General features: G+C 41.0%; 1 protein-coding gene across 4 annotated transcripts in view; it reads left to right on the forward strand.

Moving 5' to 3' along the window:
* Positions 1-2,114: 2,114 nt before the first annotated feature.
* Positions 2,115-20,896, forward strand: part of LOC141912824 (glycoprotein 3-alpha-L-fucosyltransferase A-like) — a 32,955-nt gene continuing 14,173 nt past the window's right edge. The window contains exons 1-2 of one of the 4 annotated variants that reach the window (XM_074804237.1): positions 2,115-2,174; positions 14,781-15,866. In XM_074804237.1, coding sequence (XP_074660338.1) covers positions 14,830-15,866 — 1,037 coding nt within the window. In that variant the 5' untranslated portion in view covers positions 2,115-2,174; positions 14,781-14,829. Of the gene's footprint in view, positions 2,175-7,078; positions 7,241-14,469; positions 14,641-14,780; positions 15,867-20,896 lie in introns of those variants that run through there. The other 3 variants (XM_074804239.1, XM_074804236.1, XM_074804238.1) reach the window with 3 other exon arrangements.

The raw sequence follows: 20,896 nt of genomic DNA on the forward strand, positions 1-20,896 counted from the left end.
CATCAAATCCTATGCAAGTTAGTGTGTATTATTTCTGTAAGTAGATTTTCCTTTTTCCTTTTTTGTCAGAAAACCTGGTTTTCAAAGGTGTGTGTGCGTGTCGGGGGGGGGGGGGGTGATCTGCGGGTAGTCCCCGGAAAATCTTGAAAAATTATTTTTTTTCTATTAATTCCGAGCAGTGAAAGGCACCGCTCGATCCGCTTGTACTAATGTAGAATTGAAAAATGAATATATAATACAAAGGAGATTTCCAAGGGTGTTCCTAGAAGCCAAAGCACCCTCGCCGGACCCGCGCCTGAAAACGATAGAGGCCTAGCGATACAAATCTGGCTATGTGTGCATATATATACATATAAAATCATACAGCTGGGGATTTGAGCATTTATATATTAAAGCAATTACTGCAAAGCGAATAATAAACATGTTAGTAGTTGTATTATGATGTGTGTAGGGAAATGTAATGAGACATTACACTTCCCTGATGTGTGTAATCATCACCGAGAGGATGAGCGGGAACAGATTATAATGTCTCTGGTACTGGCCACATCTCCAGCGTGAGGCCTATTTATATATACCGTAGGCTCGCGACGGCAAACTGCACGTTTTACGCACCTTTCCCCGCACGCGTGTTATTCGTGAACGATATGAATGATTTGCTTTTCCGTTAACAACTTAAGTATTCCGCTCCGAAAACTGTGAGAAACAGAAATAGCATTAGCACGCGTACGAATATGGATCTGTTTCGAGTGCAAGAGAAATAATCCATATAGTCGAATTTCGTTAGTACGATTCGGCTTACAACGAAAACCTAATACGATGAATTTGAAAATTCCCGGCTTTTCTTTTAAAGCATTTTCCTATAAAAATGTTTGCTTAGTACGATTACGTTAATACTTCTATAGTAAATAAACACGCTTAGTACGATGGTCCATTTTGACGAGTTCCCACTTTCTAAAAGTTGAACTTGTCCGCATATGGCTATTCAATTACACTAGCAACTTTTTGAACAACGTTTGAGTATAAAAGGAGCAGCGCCACTTGAATCTGTTGATAAATAAATCTAATGAATATAATTGGTGAGTGACTTATATTTGCATATGTAATGGTGGCCATCTTGAATTTCTGGGTCACGTGACCATGGGTGGGTTGAAATAACATCACCAATACATTCGCTGTACCTGAAAACATGGGGTTACATACCATTTAACAAACTCTATGATCCATATTTGTGGAGTATCGGCTGATTTTCTGATTACAGGTAGGTCTTTGGTGGCCATCTTGAAAAATCGGACTTCCGGTAGGCAGACTTTGGTAGACTTTTAGTATGTTGTTCAGCACACTTAATAGGTATGGTAACAATCAAAAAACCTTTTGTTGCAATTTGTTCCCGGTTAAACTCCAATTTGACTGGACTAATATATAAACCAGTTGAGAGCTGGTAGTTGGTGGTCAACATTTATGTCATGATATGTCACAATCATAAAATAAATATATATTTATTTATTAATTTCTTTCAGAAATTTCTTTAAGAAATAAATTGCAACAATGTGCACAACCAATACACAATTGTTGTAATATAAAACTGGGGTTTCTGAAAAATAGAAATTTACGAATACAATTCTTATAGTACGTACATATACAATATAAAGTCACGTGATGTTTGCGGGGTGAGCGAGTGTCACGCAGTACAGGTACACGGTACTATATAAGTGAACATCTTGCGCGGATGGAGGTGTGACTAGCTGCAACGGTACATTGAAAGGTACATCCTCAAATTTACACAGGTGCTCATGCTTACGTATTCATTCGATTTACATTGGCATGATAAGCAATACGGAGTTCTCCATTTTAGACCACCTTCTTTTTCTGTGACGTATTACGCTTAGCTCGAAACAAAATCTTTTCGATTCTCTTCCTGGAATTTTCTGTCGAAAAATTTTCGTTTTATATCGACTGCGCTGACGCCAGAGAGAGAAAGAAGCGGTGGTAGAGTCGAGGGAGCTGAAAGTACGGTCGGTTGCGATGGCACTCCGCGTGGCAGTAACATTTAATCGATCGGCCTGTCGTTTGTACTTCCGCGCGCGGCAAGCCGAACTATCAACATTAGAGCGATTGTAGTACTCTGTGGCGCGCGGAGGAGCAGGTAAGATGTCGAACGCGAGATCATTTTTCAGGTATATATATATACATTCAATTAACTAAGTCTGTCGATGTTGTTAAGTTTGCTTCTAATTTCAATTGCGAAATGACAGGCTAGGTCGACCCCGGTACACGATTATTTAGATTCTGTCTTCAACTATTTTCTGAGTGGTAGCCTACCTGGTTTGACTCATTCGTTCGTGTGGATTCTTAGAAAATCATACAGGCCTACTCTATTTTCTATCAAGAAAAAAGGGATTTATACCTGATTACAGCTCGTTATATTACTATAGCTGATTAGTAGATCTCAAATTAGCATTTCTATGTTCCTTCACTTCATTCCCGCGCAGTGTCCGGTCTCGATGACTCTCACTTGCCACAGGTGGAATCCTCTCGATTGTCACAATCGAGTGCGGTCGTGCGGAGTCCTTTCCGCTTTCTCTCATTTGGCGGAGTCCTAGGTGAAACCAAAGACTCATTCATTGATCTGCCGGCATACGGATCTACTCGGCCCGTATAATATAATCATCAAAGGTAGTTTAGATTTTCGATCGGAATAACACCTTAGGCCTCCGTGGTGAATCTGCAGCGTCGATGATGGCATTTATTCAGAAATCAGCAGGAACCAAACACAAATTCATGCATGTTTATTTGAACCCCTTCGGCCAGGCGGGGCATGTCGAGCGGCAATTCTCGGATTCTAAAAATAAGCCGTTGAACCTCAACGTATCTAAACCATAGAAGTGGTCTGTCTGAACTTGTTCTCCGATTTCGGTTACTTGTTTAAAACAAAACCGATTCATTATCGATTTTATAGTCACAAGCGACAATGGAAGTTGACGAGACCCAGAACTTTATAGTATGGCCTAGCAGACGATCGCTTTCTTCCGGGTTTTGAATCTATATTTGATGTAAACAGGATGTTATGTATACAAGCATATTAACCTACACAGCGGGTGGCAACGTTATGTATGTATGTTAATTGCGATGGTCGACGTGGCGGACAATCACCTTCTGTTATTGTCCTGGCGATTCATTGTCTTATTCGTGAACATCATAGCAGCGCATTCTACGCATACTACATGGAAACTTGGACCCATTGCGATAATACACCGCCAATGATTACATCGCGTCGCTGAAACAACCGGACAAGTCAATGTCACTGGCGGATCTTTTGTTGTTTAAGACACCTATTCGGTGTCTCTTTATCTTCGTTGTTTCATTATCCAACAATAAGACTTAGCTCGCACACAAGGAATCTAACTAAAGCTTACATCAAACATGTAAAAATTCCTGCCTTAGGCTCGCAAGTGATCTGTACCAATGATTCAAAAGTACACTGTAGTCTAAAACCACCTCGGTAAAAAATACCCTAGGTAATCAGAATGAGAAAAAAAAAACATTACCGATAACCATTAATGAAACACTACTGTTGATGTGATATCCCGATCTCAAAGAGTCTGAAATGTTTTGTTGAGCTAGAAGTTTATTCGACGTTTCCGCTATATCCTTGAAGTCCTGCATTTTTAAGCTGGTACCTCGTCTTCAGTTTCAAAAAACCTCTGTTAGGTGAACGATCACCCCTCTTCGACTGCTTGCATGCTATGGCCCAATCCCGGACTGGTACAAGGTCCCTGTTTTCCTTAGAAACTCCAAACAGAAGATGCTGTTAAAGGTGTTTGTAGCTTTTTTGATTTCATCAAAATGCCCCTAACTCTTCAGAGCCCCAAAACTTTTTGCCAAACTATAGTTGGCCGACGCCCGATGCGTTAAACATTTCAGACTCGAGCGTAAGCAGGTTAATTCAATCGATCAGTTTGAGACCACGGTGGATAAAACTATTAGAAGTATAAGAATTTAAATCGATAATCGTTGATTCTGAACACCGCAATTCACTTCGCTCTTCCGTGGACACCTTTCGCGCAGTTCCGAGTTCAGATTAGACTCAGCAGGGTTAAAACTTTGAAAATAAACTTGCTTTACCTTAAAGTTAGCGATTACTCGGGTCCCGGGGCTGCAGTTGCTGGAAAGTGGTTTAGAGCCAACCGATGGATAGTTGACATAGTGACAATAAACCATTTTACAGTTGCTAGCCGCCATTTTGTTAGGGTACTTTTGTCCCGTATTGTTGGGTCATTTTTTTCTCTTTTTTGAAAACTATCCGTGATGTGTATTGTATCATATTTCATCTGTCGATGGATGGATTTTGACAACTTCAGCAACATTCAAACCGCGTGAATCTCTAGTTTTCAGTTATGTAAAAATCATTTCTCAAATTTACAACAATGCGACATGAGAGCGATATAAAAATCGGTGGTCAGTTTTTGCCGTGCGCATAGAAATCCAGGGTACTGAACTTTGAAGTTCGTTATTTTCAGAAATAATTTTCTAAAAAATCTAAACATTTCAAGCACTGTGCGCATAAATACCCCTTTTTAGGTGAACTTTGTAATTTTAAGATATCTTGCCTAGTTTTTTTCCTATGGCTCTTTAACTGCAGCGCGTGTATTGTCATTCCGAGATTTGGCGCTGTTTTCTTTGCGTGTATTTCAGTATATGGGTGTTATTCCTTCATTTTCACTACACTTGTCTCTACGGAAAATGGTTTTAATTGCTGGTACGAGTATCAGGTTTAAATATCACGTCGTTTATGCAATATAATAGATCGAAGACATTAGAGATGTTGGGGTTTAAGGGATTTTTCTGACCAGTTTTAGCAGCGAGACTGAGCGGCATTTTGATCACGCATTCGAAGTTGCGCGCGGGAGGAGTTTATCGTTACTACGGTATCTATCCACCGGCTATCTTTAACCAACTTTTGATCAAAAATTACCCCATGGCCCAGTTGCACGGTGCGTCCTAAGTACAAAAGTGGTCTTAAATCTTAAGACTTGCCTAGGTTGTTAGATTGACTATAGAACCAAGATAGTCTTAGCCTGCTGGTCATAAATCGAAGCCTTGACCATGTGCAACCGACCCCAGGGCTACACAAGCGATGACATTCACGCTACTATAGACTATAGATTACTATGATTATACAATACAATCAAAGGTGCGCTAAATGATGATATAAAATCCCTTACAAATATCAAAGTAATACGTCTGAATCTAATGAATCGTAAAATCATTGAATACGTGAAGCGGCATCCTTACGTCGCAAAGGTAATCTGTCATGAATACGCAACGGGAAAGTCCGTGTCCTGCATAAGCCGTTGTATAGGCTGGATTTACTTTGTAAAAGATGATACTATTATAAACTATTATATCCCGCGCACGAAACGTCGCTATTGGACACGGATTTATTAGCGGCATTAATTCAATTAGTATACGACAGTTTTATGCGTGCTATTGTAAACCCGGGATATATTGTGACATAAATGTTCCCGATTTAATGCAGCCTCCCGTAATATTACCATGATAAACATTCGGTCGATTTGAAATTCGTTTGTTCTCGATCGGCACCGGCGATGATCTCGGCGTTTAAATATATATCAATGCATTCACGCAGATTTACGTTCAGGACTAATGCGCGCGCATTGAACGGGCAATTATCTCGACGTAATTGAGATGAGCGCGCAACGAAATAAAGATTCAAGTAATCGAAATTGACGAGGGATTCCACTGTTCGCCTCAATTTACAAAACCATCAAATATTCTGAGTTACCTTTTTAGAATGAACGCTTGACCTTCTATTGCCTTTATTGCATGGAATGTTATAAACTCTTACGGTTAGATAAAGAAAAGTTCAGGATATGATATGATATGATGTGATGTGATATGACATGATATGATATGATATGATATATGATATGATATATGATTTATTTCATAACCTTTCGAAGGACAGGGGAGCTTCGACCACGGGGAACTCTGTTTCGGACTCCGGGCCTAACTCTTATAAGTTCGCCCGCGACTAAAGCTCCTATAAACCTGAACCCATCTATTCCTGGTCTAGTGGTCGTCTCGTACGTGCCGGGGGCAGATGCACTGAGATCGTTACACTAACAGATTATTTTAGACAGATTTGATTATGAATACGTTACTAATAAACATTGTCTCCCTGTGTTATACCCATGATCTGAAATACTCATTTCATAACACTGTCACCACCAGGATTAGGAACTGTGAACTCTGTATTGACGAGTGACCAATGACTTCAATCCATTAACCACTAATCGTTTATTAGGGGCCTCGATGCAGTTTCTATGCGAAACGGGGCTGTATGATACAATATAAAGTGCAAGTGTGCAAATGGAGTATATCTAAAATTTTCATTTTTTTGAAGTATAAGTTACAATGATTCCAAATTCCTGAAGCATTAGAAAGTATCGCTAATCCTTATTCAGTAATTTTTCACCACTTTCCAGACTCGGGGCGATTGGGGGTGGGGGGATGGGGCGGGTTGAACTCCCTCTCCATCCTGTGTTATGGCTATCGTTTATAGAGAATTCGATCTAATTGAAATCATTCATCCGTACGTCTATATCTGTATCCGATTTGTAGGCCTAAATGAACGAACGCTCGCGATGTCTGTACTCGATAAAAGCAATCCATCACGACTCTAAAAAAACAACTCGGGCCACGAATGCGACATTTTTATGCATATTACGCGACTTGCGTACCGACCAACTAATCGTGTCAGAATACATTTGGGCGTGCCTATAGGTAACCCTTGACCTACTTACAAACGCGAAAAACGTTTTTTTTTTCGTTTGTTTCAGAGGAAATCGAATTTGATCGAATGGTCGTCGAAAACCGGTTGCTCGCATGCGCAGGTTTATATTACCACGTCCTCAAAACCGGTTTTAGCGAGACGGTGTCGGGTGTCCATTGGGAGAACAATCGACGCGCTTTTTAAACAGAGCGATCTCGCGAATAAGCATTTTGAATGAATGCGTTTGATATGAAAGGTCGCGTTCTTGCGGATTCCTCCGTATATAATAGTCCAAGCTATGGCATGATTTCGCGTTCTTGTGTCAGTGTTAAGTTACGATCGGACCCGTTCTGTCGTCTCGACACGGCTATCATGATCGCGTAGATCGGAGTTAAATGCAAAAACGATCCCGGTATAACGCGGGAGAAGATCGTCTGTTCAGAAAAGGTACGTGATAACGATTTACGCAGTATATAGTTTAGATCGTCTCGCAAAATTGCGAAAATCAAGTTCGACCCCCGAGCGTGAAAATACGACGTTTTCAATCGAAATTGAGGTAATTTTCACTAGGATTGAGGATACATCTTGGTTGAAATGGGGCTAAACAAAAATGATACCTTGTTTCTCCGCAGCGGCTGGGTTATTTATGTAAGATATTATAAAATTTGTAAGCAGTTCATTTCTATAGCTGCCAGGTGTGTTATGGTAAAATTGATCACGATTAAAAAAGCAGTGATGTACAGGGTATATTGGCGACCGGCCCGGTCAACCTTTAAGTTCAGCAGTCGGAGAAACAAGGTAATTTCAACGAGGTAATATTTGTTAGCCTAATACTATCCTTTTTAATGCCACTTCTCACTTAACGGCAATATTTTCGTATTTGCGTAACTCAAATTCAATGGAATGGCCGTTCTTTAAAGCCCGATATATTATTATAACACCGCGTTTTATTGGTCACAACAAGGAAATCATATATAGGATATATATATATATATATATATATATATATATATATATATATATATATATATATATATATATATATATATATATATATATATATATATATATATTAAGGCACTTACTAAAGCTTTGTATTTCCGAACATTTTGGTTAACGTCACAAAAACGATTCAACGCGTAACTTTCGTATTGATATGAGCCCATGTGTTTTGCACGAGAAGCTCCCCATGTATCGAATAGTTTAAAATGATTTTGCTATTCTTCTAACGGGAGGGAAGATAAACCCCGCCCATTGATAGAAAGACTAAGCTTGAACATTATGAATTCCTTTCTACGCAATTAGGTATGTGAATCAAGAAATGATCGCGTTTTCAGACAATTACACAATGCCATTAACCTTTACGCACCGGCGTATATATGATGTCCTTATTCATAGACATTTGAGCCTTACGATTCCTTCTTCGTTGTATCGTCTGTAAGGCGGCGTGGTTCGAACCGCCCGTGAAGCCGTGTTTTTGGTCAGGACGTTTTCGTCAGCGTTGCGAGCCTACACTTCGTCGATGTTGTCCTGGAGACCAAGCTTATACAAATCGTGTTATCATTCGAGTTTTGACGCGAACGCGTGCAAATGGAATTGTGATCATTCACGAAGATATCAAAAACATTATGATACGGGTCTCCGTACACGACGGCGATTTCAATTCCATTTTTGATATCGACAATGATGACATTTGTGTTTTCATTCGTTCCACATTAAATTGATATGTAGTCATATATAAGCAATGCGCTTTTTATTGGTACCATACATTCACGCGATTAGCAAGGATTTGTTCTCAAGTACGGACAGGTGTTGTGGTTTCAATGGGTTTCAGGATAAAACGGTCTTAAATGACTTGTTATATCCATAGCGAATGTTGCGTTATGTTACGTGTGTGTATATATATTATATTTATAGCGTGCTTTCGCTTATGTTTGTGACACGCACTGAATTCTACTGCTTAATCAACTTTTAAGAATATGAAGTGCGTGACGTTCAGTTTCGTCGATCAGGAAATTGAATGAAATATTATGCTTAGTTACGAGTAGTTTCGATACGTCCTAGGTTGCTACTTATGTGAGCAGAAACTAATGTATTGGCAATTAATTTATGAATAGAAGTGAGGCCGAACCTTTTCTCATTCTTTTCTTCCGTGTGGGTGCAGAGAGGTGTGCGGGGGAGGGGGTGTATCCCGGATGTAACCACACAGGACCCAGTTCCACAGTTGTGCGTTAAGAATTGACTCAGAGTTAACTCATCGAAAACGAACTGATTTTAACTCAGAGTTAACTCTAACTCACTGTCCAGTTCCACAGTTCTGAGTTTCACAACATTTCACTTTCGAGTCAACTCATTGAAAATGAACTAACTTTAACTTTAACTCACAACTGCGGAACTGGTTCCAGAACCGTGGAACTGGATCCAGCAGTCTTCGCCCTAATCCGAATGTCTCTCTTTCCGGTAAAAGTGGCCGCCGCACAGCTAACAGCTGTGGATCGTCAAGGTCTCTTACTCAGAATGGTACAAGTGTATCGGATGTCAACCATTGTCGATCTAGAGTCTCAAATATCGAACTGTGATTTCTCTGTAGCATTTCTGTATCTTAAATCTGTGAAGTATTAGACCGCTTTGTTGACGACAGCCGCAATGGGAATGACAATATTGACGACTGTTAAATAAGAAATGAGTCAAAAGCGTTCAGTCGGTCCGGTAACCATTGCAAAGAAACTCGTCGGCTCATTCTGAAATATAGACAGCCGTACGCGCGTGTCATAAGCGGTTTTGCAAACATTGATTCCTTAGAACGTTTAAGGTATATATAAGGGAAAGAAAGATGTATGAATATCAAAAAGGCTAGAGATATCGTAAAATAGTTGTTCGACTCTTTTCGATATTCCCGTGCTTCCCTGTGCGTTCCTGGGCTTAACCTCTAAACTATTCTAATTGAACCTTATCCTTTTTATCGACATTTTTAGTCATAAAATCGTATATCGGAATATTCTTTCTACTTATAGACTATTAACTCTCTTTTTGGATTGACATTGAAGCCCCTTCCCGAGCTGATATAACATTTCTCGACGGATATTATATTTTATGCTATGCGTCGTGCTTGAAGTATCTTACGATTAATTGAATGCTCTTGAGTTTTGCTTTTTCGATGATATCCGTCACTACATTTCGAGTTTTGTGGTGTATATTATTTTTCGAGTTTACGGCTAACATTTGTCTAAGTATGCGGTTAATGTAAACACGTGCTCGTAAATGGCTCTCATGTCTTCGGCTGGAATGACGGGTATACCGTTACTCCGTCCGCGCACTGTGCGATGGCTAAAATACTGATCGCTTAAAGACCGCTTTTTTATTGACGATAGCAAAATCGCTGAAAAGGCTATCGATTCGAAAATGTATAGCGCTGGCTTACTGTTTTTAAGTAGGCTTATATGTTATACATAGACGTCTGAGCTTAGAAACTGGCAAGAATCCGCCGATGGTCGGTTATGGATATGAATTGATAGAATCTAGAAACGAGTTGGTTATTCCGTAAACGAGACGGGCATGATCGCCAACCATAGAACTCGATACTCGTCGTTCAAGGTTCCACGAATTTCAGATGATTGTCTTGTAACCTTAGCCGAATTTCGAATCACGATTCAGTAAGATAGCCGGGCTGGTTGTGCCCAATTCTATGCGTAAGAACCAGTATTTCAAACCTTTGGCGGACAGGCAACCAATGGCGACTGTACAGGATTGGGAGTAACGTGGGCGTGTTTCTTTGAGCAGGCCTTAATCTTCCCGTATAGTATTGTAGTAGTTACAACCGTTTTAATTAGAGTTGATGGTAGATTCAGTAGTCTAATCGAGATGTGAGATGAACCTTCCCCCTGAACTATTTCGCCCAAAAAACCTGCGAATTCTGCCTACTTGGTGCAAAGGAAATGTAATAGATTTACACTTTTTTGGATAAATCTATCATGATCAAAGTTTACTCCTACGCCTCAAGACAACTGTAGTTTTAATGTTAATATAGAGATATTATCATGAATTTAGGTTTTAAATGAACAATTTCAGTTCTCCCCACCGTTCAACGCTAGTCGATTTTTGGACCTCCACTGAATTGATGTCAAGTGAAACCTGTTGAATTATATTAGGCCTTTAATCGGGCACAAGTCCTAGTCAAAGGACACTTCCCCGAGGTTCTTGACGTAAAGGTGGGTCACGTTGCATGAAGATTCCAAGCACGAACCGGCTGAATTATACCCGAAAGGTATGGTTCAAACCATTGGAGCGCCATCCCAGTGACCTCAATGCGTTTTGAGAGCCTCTCCGAAAATACCTTGGTAGACAATGAGAGGTCCAACGAAACCAATTCACCTTCCTTGCGCTGATCAAGGGCATTATAATGGACTCTCAACAATGCCGTCTCAGTACTTAATAACTACGGCTCTATTATGGAGACTTTCAGGACATATTTGAATTTCTAATCATCTATTAGCTAGTTACGTAGGCAAATTTGCAGACCAAGGATTTAAAGCCTTGCACACGATCTAATTCTATATCTCCACTTTTTCCATAAATGTAAATATTTTGAAATTTGGTAACTTGCATTGATGTTAATTTTTTCTATTTCGTTGTTATCCTATGTACAAAGACATTTTATATACACCATTTTTTCTTTTGTAAATTTTATTTCTGTTTATAAAAAATCGTGCAAGATTTCATGATAAATGAATATTGAGTTGAATATATTATTGGGCTTTCATGAATTATATCAACAAGCTTTCAGGGAACATATTAGTAGGTTTCAGTTATCAGCGGTTAAACTATACCAACAAGAAGCTGGAGTTCAAGGCCAGTGTTGCAGTTAGCAGACAACCTGCGTTGATGCGTACGTCATACATAAACATAAATAGAAGTAATATAAATAAACAAGTCTGGAGGTGACGTATGTGTCTACGTAGGAAAACCTATGGTGCGGCCATAAGCTCCGATGAGTGCAAAAAGATATTTTTAAGATTATTGTGACGTGTGCCGATACATCAACACCCCATACATGGATTGGAGGAATGTTGTGACGTATGAATGGGTCACAATCCATGAATTCCAAGCAATGTGTGGAAGAGGGCCTGCACACGTTACTAGTTAAAGAGATAATAAACGAAAAAAGATAATTTAAGAAATTGTTAGGTTATATATTGGACATAGTAGAAGTCAAGACCCAGGACTGAAGTTCCGGCCTAAAGAAAGTATCCCTCACAACATCGTCGATAGATATTCAGAACCACAACACTAGTTGGAGAACCCAACCCAGATCCACAACAGTTCTATTGACAGACTGAAACTTAGTATATACTAAGCCATTCGTTGACATGTATTGTGATCATGGAACCTTCGCTAAAAAAGGGAGTACGCCGACCGATGATTGGCCAAATTACTGTCTAAACCAGTGACGATATAGCTTGTTGGTCGCATCCTACCATTTTGATGGCAGTTGGTCGAATGATATCGTTTTGGTTGACGAACAAAGTTGTATTCGTTGCGGTTGGTAAATGAATACGAATGTACGGTATGTTCCGATCGCAGAAGGTTATCCGGCTATGAACTTGAATCCTTAAAAAGTCCTTGTTTCAATTCCTATGACGGCCTCTTAACGAAACGATTGACCTCGCGGCATAGAAATACTGAAACGTGACGGATTATTAGCGCCACGGTCCTTTTCTGACACCTTATCTTTTTTCCGATTACCTCCAGATTAATCACAGTCGCGGAAAAACCTCATTGCAACGAGCATCTGTATTTGAACGCGTTTATCGTATCCCGCGGCGGCGAGTTATAAAATTCTATGGGGCGAAAAGTTCAGGCGATTTTGTTGATTTGGAATGAATGATAAATAATGCGGGATACATCTTTGTTTATCTCATTTTTAACAACAAATGTTTTATAAATGGATATACTGAATTTCTAACGATATATTTGACAAGCATCAGGTGGTTTGGTGTTGTCTCCCCGAGCGCTGCGACTTCCTGACACTAATACTGATGGATGTAGCCACAATTCGGCGGTTAGTTTGGCTCGCGTGTATATAGTCGAAATTCGCAATTAGGCTCTATTATCACATCGCATGACTAATTGATCCTATACGAGTCGAATCTCTACGGATTTGGAACGCTTCGCAAGACGCGTCGTACTAGAATCCGCTTCTTTATACAGCCATGCCGCTATGAACGTCGTCTTGACGGATGTATCTAGAAGTGCCGTTTCGCGAAGGCGGTTGTTGATGTTATAATTCGCCCATCTTGGGATTAATTGGGATGACATTTCTGTATCCGTTGATGCGACATCCGCTGTATCGATGACAAATTAGTAGCCGCTGTACTTGTACTTACAAGGCACTGGATCGAGTTGTCGAAACAATGTCATGTTCATAGAGTTCGTCATATTCATATTCGGTAGGTGACATTGATAAACTGAGACGGGGCTTTTTTGTAGGTTATCGCCTCGCTTTTGCTTTTCTGTTTTATAAATTCGAGTCTCATCTGCTTCGTCATTCGAGCCGACTCAGAACCAGTATTGAACGTGGTACCGGCACTAACTATAGATGTACGGAAAGCGAGGATTCCACCTGATTCGCTATATAGCGGTTACTGGCTTCGATATCGCTTCGATGTCTTTTACAGTTTTGTTAAAATCGAATCGACTTTTTTCAATTAGCAAATCCAATTCGGTGAAACCTACGCCATGAACTGAGGGGGAAAAGTGAATCATACCCATTTGATAATCGTTTGATAATTTTCGGTTTTTGGAGTCCAGTTCCAGTTCAAATTTCATTGAAAATTAACAAATTTTCACTGCAAATAAGATAAGATAAGATATTTATTTCACTCCAACCATAAGAATGGTACGTGGAGGCAAGATTGAATACAAAATATGAAATACAAAAATTTACAAAACATGAACCGAATTATATACATATATACATACAGACAAAACAAAATATGAATTAACAAAATTTTAAAATCTAATTTTCAGTAAAACTATTTACAGACAAGGCAAGTACAGATATTGAATTATATACAGCGAGATATGTCACGCGTATATACACAATTCACTGGAGGGATTTGTATAAACTTAAACCTAACTGGATAAATTTAGCTATTTGTGGGGTAGGATTCTTTAATATTTCTAAGTTTCTGGACATACTTAAATGGATGGAATTATCACGCAGATCACTTAGCAAAGTGCAGTCATAAATGAAGTGAAGCTCAAATATCTCAATGTATCGTTGCGCCATCTGGTACCCATATTGTAATCTTGAATCATCCACGTTTGGTGTTTTACGCACAATTTTTTCGTGGATTTATCGCGTTGATGGACAGTGCAAGTGAGGTGGATGTTTGATAAGTGATATTTGATTAATTTGCTATCTATGAGGTTCAAAAGAACGACCTATAATGCCTCGCTGACCGCCATCACCTGTTGGCAAAATCCATAAAAAGACTTCGGTTTGAAGACCGTTTACGTTGAAAGATTAATGCATGAATTGGACGTATTGCCGCAGCAGTTTATCTAAATATTACTATCTAATATTATAATATTGCTAAATATTATCATCTAATTATTATGAATTCGTATTTACAGAATATACGCAATAGAGTTATCTTCAGAAGCAATGCGTTATTACAACGATTGATTTTAACTCACGCGAGTTTAATATTATAACTCTCAACTGGTAGAATTGGCTCTTGACCGATAGTTCCGCACACGTGGCAGTGAACGCGTTGAATCGCGTTTACAGACAGCTGAGTTACGGGATAACCCACACAGCTTGGAATAGAAACCTGTATTTTGGTGTAAGGAAATACGTCGGAGTCTAAATCGGTCCATTTTCGAAGATTTAAAACCATTCGAAGTTCAGCTTTTCGTATATATTTTTTTTTTCGAGTCAACCGTTATATACATGAATTCCTTTAATATACTTTTCTCGTTTCAGCCACTAATCACTGACGCGTGGAGCTTACTGCGGATAGTGAGGACACACGATGAGATTGCACCTCGCCCGGTTTCTTTACCGATTCGTCCTGACCTGCGTCCTCGTAATCATACCCATCAATTTGTACCTGGGCTTTCTCCAAAAGCAGCAGGGCCTCGCGCAGCGCGAACCGCCATGGGGCCGAGATTTCAACAGGGAACGTTACGCGAAATCGGCGGTTCGAAAATACTCGTTCGCTCGCGGAAATGAGCGCGGTGACGCGGCGAACGTCGCAGCGCCACCTATACCGGGAACGAAATCAAAATTCGGTTCTATCGAACTGCTGAAACACGAGAAAATATCGAACAGTCTCGACATCGGGCCGATCTGGCCCGAGTTGGATATATACAGCGACAGGATCGTTACGCAAATGCGACACATGCCGAATCGGACGCAGTACGAGAAAAGAAAGCCCGACGACGCGCAGAAGTTGAAGACAATATTGGCGTGGTCCGGACTGAGGAGTATGGAAACCGGCCGTCGACGATTTCTAACCGATAATTGTCCCGTAAATCAATGCGTTTTGACCAGCGATCGGTCAAAAGCTGGCACTGCTGACGTGATTCTATTCAACAACTACATATCAAAGCCGCCCGGGCCTCGACCGGCCGATCAAATATGGGCTTTGTACCTATTAGAATCGCCGTACCACACACCCAGCCTATCGGCCCAGCGTTCCAACGTCAACTGGACGTGCACCTATCGTCGTGAATCGACCATCGTGACGCCCTACGAAAAATTCGTCCTGTTCAACGACTCGGTCAATTCGAGACCGCTGCTCAAAAACTATGCGGCCGAAAAAACGAAACAGGTCGCCTGGTTCGTGTCGAACTGCGGTGCTCGCAACGGCCGAAGCAACTACGCGAAAGAACTGGCAAAACACATCGGCGTCGACGTGTACGGAGGGTGCGGGCCGAAGAAATGCCCGCGACACCAGGCGCACAAGTGTTTCGACCTTCTCAATAAACAGTACAAGTTTTATCTTGCCTTCGAGAACTCAAACTGCAGGGATTACATTACTGAAAAATTTTTCGTGAACGGTCTTTCGTAAGTATTGCATTTCTTCACATGTTACCACAGTAAACCTCACCGACTCGGACAATGGGACCGGCAAAATCTGGCCAAGCCCGTTAGGAAAAACAACTTTGTCGAGTTGGGCGAGGTTTAATGGGATCTATAACTCTACTCCATGTATCAGCCATCTCTCCCTGGGTGAAGTAAAATCCGGCCGACCACTTGGCGCCCTGGAGTCATGTATCAGGCCAGATACGCATTGACTCCTGGGGTGGGGGGTGGGGGGCAAATGGGACGGTATTGTACGGGGTTCGAACTTCAACGCTCTAACCACGATTGGATATACTACACATTCGTACAAATTGTATAGGAAATCATACTATATTCATACGTAGTGATCCAATCACGTTCCGATCTCTTATTATTTTCATATATTTAATCTACAAAGGCACCGTTATCCGATATATCATACGGAACGACGTCTCACTTCGCTGAAAGACCGCGCAGTTGGTTCTAGCGATTCGCGTTTCCTGGTTACGGTCCCGTCTAAGCCCGTGTTGCAGGGGCAACGCCGCGGCGTTGTTTCCGTCAGGCCAGTTAGCTTTATCGACCTGCCAGACGAACTCAATACGAGGTGTAATGATTGTACCGAGGATTGGACGTATAGGACGTTCATTAACGCGTCCTCGGGGAAATTTTGTAATTGCGGTTGCCGGCGAGAGAGTATAGCCGGCACCGTTCGCCGAGTAATAATACTCAATCGATTTAAACACCTCGAGTTTAATTTACTCGTAGTATCGAGTGTTACCATGGACTCAAAAACGTTTTACAGTCCGTGTTTATACATAATTACGGCGCGTGTCTTTACCGGGTTGCGCTCTCAGCGGCGTCTGGAGAGCGTATATTGCGGGCGTTGAAATATTGAAGTGGTCTGCGAAGTGTCTGTCGCGCGAAACGAAAGCTCCATCGAGGAGTATTTGTCGAGTGATGCTCAGACACCAAATGCGATCATTTAATAATTACGCGAAGTGGAAAACAGCGATCTTGGTTTACCGTCTAAATGCTCGACTACAATTAATATTTGATTTTCGTCATGGAATTAGAAATCTATTGGCCGCCTTTGGTCCATTGGTTTATGAAACTACGCGTTAGTTTCCCGCGCCATCATAATCGATCGGGCTAATTAGAATCAAAATGGCCGGCATGTGGCCATTTATTTACGCTAGCTACAATCGGCCCTTGCGTTGGAGGTTTATACCTTAATGCATTAATTTGTCTCGAAGTTCGGTTATACCATTCCAAATCAATCAGAACATTTTTGAAACTGGTTTGAACTCTTTAGCGATCGTCATTTGAACTCTTAAGCTATCATCTTAAGCTATCGTCATTACCATCATTTTAGCTGCTATGCTTATCATTGTGGGCATAGTTTATATACAGTCAACCTTCGATGTACCGCCTATATTGAGATTTAGGATTTTGGCGGTCGATGGATTGACCGAGGGAGTTTCGATGCAAAAAGCGATCAGATGTTCCGTTGGTCGTGGTGGCGGTTTATCAGGAGCCGGTAATGTGACTGTAGTTACCAAGTGTGTATATGATCTGTCTTGACTTTCTCAAGTTCTTTAGATTGATGCTTTTCAGATTTTAAGCGGGCAGGAATTGTGCTTTCGACAGTTCTAACTCAAAAACGACGAGTTATTCGTAGGGTCTGAAGCGCTTCAGTATCGGTCTGCACGTCCAGTCTTCATTTACCAAAATTCGTCGGAATTTCAAATTAGTCGGAAAATCGTATACACGCTATAGATTCCTTACTAATATATAATTCGTGGAAGAGACGGCGTTCTATTAGCCACCATACGGCCACGGGACTTGTTACACTTTCCTGATAAACACCGCCATACAATGCTATTATTCCTGTGCTAAATTGAATTAACCATACGCAACAAGGGACAAACCGAGCGCACCATCAAAACCGCATTGTCTGTAAATAAGATTTTAATTATTTATGATGCTTCGACAGCTCCATCCACCGAATCTAAATCATTCTCGGCTATCTTTGCCGAGTCGTGACGACGAATTTAATCCGGAAAGCCGATATCAATTAGAAGCTCGCCATGTAGTATGCAGATATAGATATAAACGATAGACACGGCTAGAAATAGCTGGAAAATGCACAGTCAACCCCCGATATACCGCCCTCCCATTAACCGCCACCTCCGCTTACCGCCAGGTTTTCTCAATGTACATTTCTGTACAAATACATAGTAACCCCCTCGCCATACTCTCTATACCGCCAAAATTGTACGGTAAATCGGGGGTTTACTGTAATCTAATAACACCAACCAGGCGGTTCCTGAAATTTGAACAGAGGGGCCAAACGCAGTGTTTTCCCAGATATAATGTTTCAATGAAAAATGCATTCATGAAAATATGTGCGTTGCTTATAGTAGTTTCTGGCAGACGCCGAAACGGCAATCGATAATGATATGAATTGTGGTTGGTTTCATCAATTTTAATATGATTGATATCACAGACAATTTTCGAACACGGGTCAGAGGGGCCAAGATCCCCGAGAACCCCAATTACACTGTTTAAAATGAATGATAAAAACAGAAGGAAACTTATATCGAATTTGAGTGAGAGCCAGATACGTACCGACACTAAAGGCGTTTAAGCAACTCGAATCAACACGGATCAAATCGTCCATTTATTTAACGATTTGCCTACAACGTCCATTTATTTAACCAAATCGCCAACGCGAGTACCCAACGCGACCAAATCGCTCATCGAAGCGCTTTGATTCGATTTGCTGCGACAGTGGAGCGTTCGGTGATAAGATCAAAAACAAAATGGCGGCTTTTTTGATCGCAGAAAATTCAGGTTCCGGTTGTGGAGAGTAGGGTCATTTATTTAAGGCGATTCGATTTGTACCACGTGACAGTAATCGACGGAGCAAAGCGATTTTATACGAGTTGCTTGAATAAAAACGCCTCAAGTACCGTAACTTTTCGTTATTTCATATTTGGACCTAATAACGTCGGCTTATAAACGGGTTTGTCAAAGAGCGCTTTTAGTAGCACTCGAATACATTCGTCATTAAGCGATTATGATAGAAACAGCTGCGTTTATAAATTAATAATCGGCCCGATTCTATAGATTTATAAGTTTTGCCAACGATTTATGATTTCTGAAGTGGATAAGAAGTGCATTTACACACGCGCACCTGTTTCTATTAAAGGATACATGAAACAAAACGTTGACGCGACGATTAACAAATACTTAGAGTATATACAGGCCAGTGCTGGGTGGGGGGGGGGGGGGGGGCTGGGCGGTTCGTTTATAGGATAAATGCCACTTTTTCACAGCAAAAAGGGGCGCTTTCCTACTGAAAAATGACAGATCTTAAACATCTTGGCCTATACCTGAAAAGACCGTTTTACAAAGGAGTACATTTTCCCAAATCTTTCATTTTCCCGCTTTGATATCAATTGCATAAACCTCTAAATAGGAGGTGTAACGAACAAACATTAAACGTGCTTAATAAAGTGAAAATCCACAATGAAATGAAATAAAGAAAAACTAGAAGAGCATCAAACGTTTCGATTTTCAAAATCTATTTTCAAAATGGCACATAGAATTGAGTCGAAACGTAAGATTTCCTTTTTTCGGTTTTTTTTTTTCATTTCATTATGGGTTTTCACTAATCTAGTGCTATCAGACTTGTACTTCGAAACCGACGAAACGTGATGAGCCATTTTGAAAATCGATTTTTAAAATGTCCACAGAATTCAGTCGAAACGTCGGATTCTCTTTCTAGTTTGTCTTTTTCATTTCATTTTGGGTTTTCGCTTCATCGATATCGTCAGACGGTCGCATGTCTTTGGAAACCGATCAAGCGCATTGTTTACGCGCGTCATATTGGACGCGATGGATGTAAAATTCAGGTTAGAAGTGCGACTTCTCACTGTGAGTCAACTGCTTGCGCTTGGCGTCCAACATTCCTCTATATAAAACCACCTTCTGCTTCGGCCGAATCCGGCGTTCGAGCGGCCGCAAATGAACTTTACGTTATATCATACATTTCCGATATCGTAATCCGTCGCGCCTTTTGATGTTTTCAACCCGCGGAAGATCCGAGCCTTATGCGCACGCGCGCACGTGTACGGCACCATCTCGCAAATCGCATTATCCGAACATTCACGGGTGGGCAAGTGCTGTCGATCCTCGAGGGGATTTAGCAATGAGATTATTGATGATACGATGGATCGTCCTTTTCCCACGTACGTCTTAATCATCAAACCCCGCGGGGGACGTTTATATATTCTTATTTCTGTTGTATGTTTGACATTTCCACAGCAAATTGGCCGCCATTGGCTGCCATTTCTATATACGAGAGAAACCCTATCGACACTTCCATAAAAGATACCTCTCTCCCTCCCTCCCTCGCTCCCCTCCCCTCTCTCCCTCGTTCCCTCTCCCTCGCTCCCTCTCCCTCTGTCCCTCTCCCTCGCTCCCTCGCTCCCTCTACCTCGATCCTTCGCTCCCTTGCTCCCTCGCTCCCTTGCTCCCTCTCCCTCGCTCCCTCTCCCCTCCCTCTCCCTTTCTTACTGTAAATACTCTGTACATTCTTTACTGGTGTCGGCGATACGCGGTGGAAGTCTGGTATACTTTCATTGAATCAATTGATAATTTATAACTGAACTGATAACATACGACATCATACATTAAACGGTGAAACCTCTAAGAGTCCATTTGCTAAATGAAAGGCTTCTATCCAATTTACTACGTATTTTCGATGTTCCTCGGTGAAATCGTCGGCCGTTCTTGTTGAATCGATATTTCTATCCTTTTTCGGGTAAGTCGTAAATCGTGATATTGCGTACGTACTATTTGCTAAGTGTAGACTCGGCGTACTCGGAATTACGAACCCGCAATGAGCAAACAATATTAGGATTATCGGGTTTTAGTCTGTGTTGGTGGCAGTTTCGTGGTTTACAGTTTTTTTTTTCTGGCCAGTATCCTGCATTGATAACAAAGATACATTGCATCGCAAAATGAAT

Source organism: Tubulanus polymorphus, chromosome 11, assembly GCF_964204645.1.
Source record: "Tubulanus polymorphus chromosome 11, tnTubPoly1.2, whole genome shotgun sequence".
Taxonomy (NCBI): domain Eukaryota; kingdom Metazoa; phylum Nemertea; class Palaeonemertea; order Tubulaniformes; family Tubulanidae; genus Tubulanus; species Tubulanus polymorphus.